Source organism: Colobus angolensis, unplaced genomic scaffold, assembly GCF_000951035.1.
Source record: "Colobus angolensis palliatus isolate OR3802 unplaced genomic scaffold, Cang.pa_1.0 Scaffold181, whole genome shotgun sequence".
Lineage (NCBI taxonomy): Eukaryota > Metazoa > Chordata > Mammalia > Primates > Cercopithecidae > Colobus > Colobus angolensis.
Window position 1 is genome coordinate 900,087 of NW_012114944.1, and position 5,994 is coordinate 906,080.

The 5,994-nt window shown below is 41.1% G+C and overlaps 1 protein-coding gene across 10 annotated transcripts in view; it reads left to right on the top strand.

Annotated features, from left to right (window-relative positions):
* Nucleotides 1-5,994, top strand: part of MELK (maternal embryonic leucine zipper kinase) — a 119,649-nt gene that overhangs the window by 5,995 nt on the left and 107,660 nt on the right. For 5 of the 10 annotated variants that reach the window (XM_011939412.1, XM_011939416.1, XM_011939417.1 and 2 more), the window contains 2 exons: nucleotides 4,219-4,314; nucleotides 5,605-5,690. The exons of 2 other annotated variants lie outside the window; for them this stretch is intronic. In XM_011939412.1, coding sequence (XP_011794802.1) covers nucleotides 4,257-4,314; nucleotides 5,605-5,690 — 144 coding nt within the window. In that variant the 5' untranslated portion in view covers nucleotides 4,219-4,256. The remainder of the gene's footprint in view (nucleotides 1-4,218; nucleotides 4,315-5,604; nucleotides 5,691-5,994) is intronic. 3 more of the 10 variants (XM_011939414.1, XM_011939420.1, XM_011939418.1) reach the window with 1 other exon arrangement.

A 5,994-nucleotide genomic window follows, 5' to 3' on the forward strand; every position in this document is an offset into this window, starting at 1 on the left:
GCCTCCCAAAGTGCTGAGATTACAGGCGTGAGCCATTGCGCCCGGCCTAGTTTTTAATTTTTAATTTTTATTATATTTATTTATTTATTTGAGACACAGTTTAGCTCGTTACCCAGGCTGGGGTGCAATGGCGCGATCTTGGCTCACCGCAACCTCTGCCTCCCGGGTTCGAGTGATTTTCCTGCCTCAGCCTCCCTAGTAGCTGGGATTACAGGCATGGGCCACCACACCTGGCTAATTTTTTATATTTTTAGTAGAGATGGGGTTTCTCCATGTTGGTCAGGTTGGTCTTGAACTCCTGACCTCAGGTGATCTGCCCGTCTCAGCCTCCCAAAGTGCTGGGATTACAGACACGAGCCACCATGCCCAGCTATCTTTATGCTTCTTCCTTTTGCCACTCCTAGCTGTAAGTTTGGTATGGGTAAGACCTTAGCTATCTATGTTTTCAACATTTCATAGATTTGTCTTTTACTTTTAAGTCTTTACAACTATTATTGATTTTGTATGGTGTGAGATAGAGATCCCATGTTTTTTTTTCCTTCGCCTAACCAATTGTCCCAGCTCCAGATCTGCATTTCCATCACCTGTTACCTCTAAAAGCAGTTTCAGTTCAGTACCTGTCAACTTTTACTTCCTCTAGGATCTTTGCACCTAAATTCCCTCTTTCTGGAATATTCTCCCTCTAATTCTTTGTGGGCTATGACCATTAAGGCCTACAGACCAAAGACCACATCTGTAGTAAAAATCATTAGATGTGTTTAGCTTGCTGCAGCAAGAGAAACCATACTCTTGAGAATTTTGGGTAGTCTCAGAGTGAGTTGAAAGGGGCAGAATGAGGGAATAATGAGGTGGGGCTGAGGATGTCATTGAAGAGAATGAAGTCAGCCAAATAAAGGATCTTTATTTTAACAGCCTTGAATGGAAACATTGTTTACATGGTCATGTTCAGATTCTTTTGAAACCATTGTTCAAGTTTTGATAGGAATATCACAGTCTGATTACTGGCAGGGCTGATTTTCTCAATTCTCATCCTTTGAATTAGAGCTTGGCTTAAATGTTACTTTCTCAGAAACCACTATTGCTTATTTTTATTTCAGTATTTATTATAGATAATAATAATAATAATAATTATTATTTTTGGAGACAGAGTCTTGCTTTGTTGCCCAGGCTGGAGTGCAATGGTGTGATCTTGGCTCACTGCAAACTCTGCCTCCCGGGTTCAAGCAATTCTCCTGCCTCAACCTCCCGAGTAGCTGGGATTGCAGGCGCACACCACAAGGCCTGGCTAATTTTTGTATTTTTTAGTAGAAACCGGGTTTTAATATGTTGGCCAGATTGGTCTTGAACTCCTGACTTCGGGATCCGCCCACTCCGGCCTCCCGAAGTGCTGGGATTATAGGCGTGAGCCTCCGCACCTGGCCTATAAATTATAATTGTTAATTTGTTGTCTACTTATTTGCCTTTTGTCTTCTCCACTAGAATATGCACTCCATGAGGGCAGAATCACATTTCTTCTCCATTACAACCCTAGTGCCAAGGGCAGGTTTGGCATATCATAGGTGCTCAGTAAACATCTGTATGAATAAATGAATGAATAAAAGCAAATTCAAGAGTTTTCTAGGACTGCATTTGCAGTTCTTCCAGACACACTGCTGATCTCTAAAAGTTAACCAAGAGGATATTTTCCACAAGTAAGACAGAGATGGTATGAGTGTGACTTTGTTTATTAATGTGCATAACAAGGCCCTACTCATGTCTATGGTTTTTTAAAAAATAAATTACTTGATTTTAAAACTCAGGGAGACAAAATCAGTAAGATCTACCTAAGTTTTTTTACAACTAATTTTTATATATTATTTGATGTATACTTAACTGTATATATAACCAACATAAGTTGTGAAGCATGGCCGGGCGCGGTGGCTCAAGCCTGTAATCCCAGCACTTTGGGAGGCCGAGACGGGCGGATCACGAGGTCAGGAGATCGAGACCATCCTGGCTAACACGGTGAAACCCCATCTCTACTAAAAATACAAAAAAAAAAACTAGCCGGGCGAGGTGGCGGGCGCCTGTAGTCCCAGCTACTCCGGAGGCTGAGGCAGGAGAATGGCGTAAACCCAGGAGGCGGAGCTTGCAGTGAGCTGAGATCTGGCCACTGCACTCCAGTCCGGGCGACAGAGCGAGACTCCGCCTCAAAAAAAAAAAAAAAAAAAAAGTTGTGAAGCATAATGATAAAATACATCATATTCATATTAAAATTATGTATGACTGGGTTCTTAATTTGGGTTTTCCTGATAATACTGATAATTTTTTCATGTTTTTTTTTTTTTGAGAGAGAGTCTTGCTCTGTCACCCAGGCTGGAGTGCAGTGGTGTGATCTTGGCTCACTGCAACCTCTGCCTCCTGGGCTCAATTGATTCTCCTGCCTCAATCTCCCGAGTAGCTGAGACTGCAGATGCGTGCCACCATGCCTGGCTAATTTTTTGTAGTTTTAGTAGAGATGGGGTTTCACCATGTTAGCCAGGATGGTCTTCTTTTCCGGACCTTGTGATCTACCCACCTCGGCCTCCCGAAGTGCTGGGATTACAGGTGTGAGCCACTTTGCCCGGGCTTTTTTTTTTTGAGATGGAGTTTTACTCTTGTTGCCCAGGCTGGAGTGCAATGGCGTGATCTCAGCTTACTGCAACCTCTGCCTCCCAGGTTCTAGCGATTCTCCTGCCTCAGCCTCCCAAGTAGCTAGGATTATAGGCTCCTGCCACCATACCCGGCTAATTTTTGTATTTTTAGTAGAGACAGGTTTCGCCATGTTGGCCAGGCTGGTCTCGAACCCTGAGCTCAGGTAATCTACCTGCCTCAGCCTCCCAAAGTGCTGGGATTAGAGGTGTGAGCCACCTCGCCCAGCTTCATGTCTTTTTTTTTTTTAATTATTTTTTCTTCAGGCAGCCTCCCAAGCCGGAGTAGGCTCAGAGACTCCCTTTTTCATGTTTTTATTGGCCATTTGTGTTTCTTTGAGAAATTTTTTTTTTTTTTGAGACAAAGTCTCGCTCTTTTGCCCAGGCTACGATCTCGGCTCACTGCAACCTCCACCTCCTGGGTTCAAGTGATTCTCCTGTGTCAGCCTCCCAAGTAGCTGGGATTACAGGTGAACGCCACCACGCCTGGCTAATTTTTTGTATCTTTGGTAGAGATGGGGTTTCACCATGTTGGCCAGGCTGGTCTCGAACTCATGACCTCGTGATCTGCCCGCCTCGGCCTCTCAAAGTGCTGGGATTACAGGCGTGAGCCACCATGCCTGGCCGAGAAAAGTTTTTTGTATCATTTGCTTATTTTGCTGTTGAGTTTTTCTTACTGTTTTGTCAGAGTTTATTTTCTGTGTACATCCACTATTATATTTGTTGCAAGTATCTTCTCACATTTATGATTTTCTTTTTTTGATGGTGTCTTTGTATGTATAGAAGAACTTATTTTTATTTTTATTCTTTAATTAGAGACATGGTCTTGCTATGTTGCCCACTCTGGCCTCGAACTCCTGTGCTCAAGCAATCCTCCCTAGTGGCTGACAACACATGCGCCACTGTGCCCAGCTGAAGTTCTTAATTTTAATGTTGTTTAATATATTACTTGTTTTCATTATTATTGGTACTTTATTTAAGTGATCCTCTCCTATCCTGAAATAATGACAGTATTCTTTAAAAAGTTTGAAAGGTTTATGTTTCATATTTTTTAAGTCTTTATCTGGAATTCCTTTTTTTTTTTTTTTGAGATGGAGTCTCGCTCTGTCACCCAGGCTGGAGTGCAGTGGCCGGATCTCAACTCAGCTCACTGCAAGCTCCGCCTCCCGGGTTCACGCCATTCTCCTGCCTCAGCCTCCCGAGTAGCTGGGACTACAGGCGCCCGCCACCTCGCCCGGCTAGTTTTTTGTATTTTTTAGTAGAGACGGGGTTTCACCGTGTTAGCCAGGATGGTCTCGATCTCCTGACCTCATGATCTGCCCGTCTCGGCCTCCCAAAGTGCTGGGATTACAGACTTGAGCCGCCGCGCCCGGCCGGAATTCATTTTTATATATGGTGTGAGACAGGAATCCTTTTTTTCATATGGCCAATAATCAGTTTTTTCAGTATCGTGTATATGCATAAGACTTATTTAGATTTGCAGTTATAAGAATGGAGGAGATGATCCAGTATTACTTCCTTTATTGATTATGTACTCTCTGTCTTCTAGGTTCTTTTTCTAATTCTAAATAAACTTGCAAGAGGACTATGAAAGATTATGATGAACTTCTCAAATATTATGAATTACATGAAACTATTGGGACAGGTAATTATTATTTCTTTTGGAGGTAGTGGATAGATCAACTATTTGAGAGTATAGATTATTTGGGTAGACATGAGGTTTTTCGTCTAACCCATCCAGTTTTAAAATTCTTCTACCTACTTCAGTAAGAAAAAGTGGAGCAAGCAGAGAGGAGAATAGTAGGAGAGGCCTTGTAGGTTATTGCAAGAACTTTTATTTTATTCTAAATAAAAAATTTATTCTAAATATTTCTTTTATTTCTTGACTTTTATTCTAAATAAAAGTCATTGGAGAGTTTTGAGTTAAGGGGTAATCTGACTTTTGTTTTTACAGAGTTGCTGTGGCTGCTTGGTAGGTAAGAGGTTGGGTGAAGAAGGGCAAGAGCAGAGTCAGGGAGATGTTAGCAGGCTATTGCAATAATTCAGGTGTTGATGCTAGAGATGGTGGTGGTGTGGATAAGCATGATGTAGTAAAAGCAGTGAAAGGGGTGGGATTCTATATACTTTACACACACCCATATATACACACCTATGTGTGTGTGTTTTTATTGAGGTATAACATATAGTAAAATATGCAAAGTGCAATAATCTCAGTAGAGTTTTACACATATATATGTATACATACACCCATATATTCCCTGTGTGGATCAAGACATAGACCGTTTCCAGGGAGTACCTGCCTACTTTCCCCCAAGGTAACCATTGATATATTTTGAAGACAGAGCCAGTGGAATTTATTGATGGGTTGGAGTGCTAGAGAAAGAAAAGGGCTAAGGATGGTTCCAGGGTTTTTGGCCTGAGCACCAGGGAAAATGGAGTTGCCCTTTGTTGAAAGGAAGAAGACCATGGGAGAGACTACTAGGAAGTTCTTTTTGGAGATTTCTTTTAGCTGCCTGAGTGGAGACATTTATCCAGCTTTTGATGCAGTTTTGAAAAATAATTGCTTATCTTCAAAGTTTTAAAACTGAGTGGAATTTTCACATAATTTGTCTTTGGCCTCAGTAACTTTATATTGTGTTCTAGCAGTGTTAACTATAAAGGAAATTTAATTGCAGTGTTAATCATAAAGCAAATTTCTAAAGTGAGTTCTGTTTTTTTTTTTTATTACAAAGTTAGAGATACACTTTCATGGTAAAAACAAACAAACAAAAAAAAACCTTTAGCTAGACATTGGATAACAAGAAGCAATGGGAAAAAAATGCCACAAACTTCTAGGAACATTTGGCTTGATAGAGTCTTTTAAAATTATTATTTATAAAAAGGTGTTTGTGCCTGAGTCCTTGCTTATGCTTTCATAATACATTTTCCTATTTAGGTGGCTTTGCAAAGGTCAAACTTGCCTGCCATATCCTTACTGGAGAGATGGTAGCTATAAAAATCATGGATAAAAACACACTAGGGGTAAGTTTAAATTTGTTTTAAAAATAGTCTACCTATAGATCAGTTTTGTGAATTAAAACCTGAATTGTTCTAATGTTCTAGTTACTGCTCTTAGAATAATATTTTTATAGCTTTTAAAAAAACATATAGGCCGGGCGCGGTGGCTCAAGCCTGTAATCCCAGCACTTTGGGAGGCCGAGATGGGTGGATCACGAGGTCAGGAGATCGAAACCATCCTGGCTAACACGGTGAAACCTTGTCTCTACTAAAAAATATGAAAAACTAGCCAGGCGAGGTGGCGGGTGCCTGTAGTCCCAGCTACTCG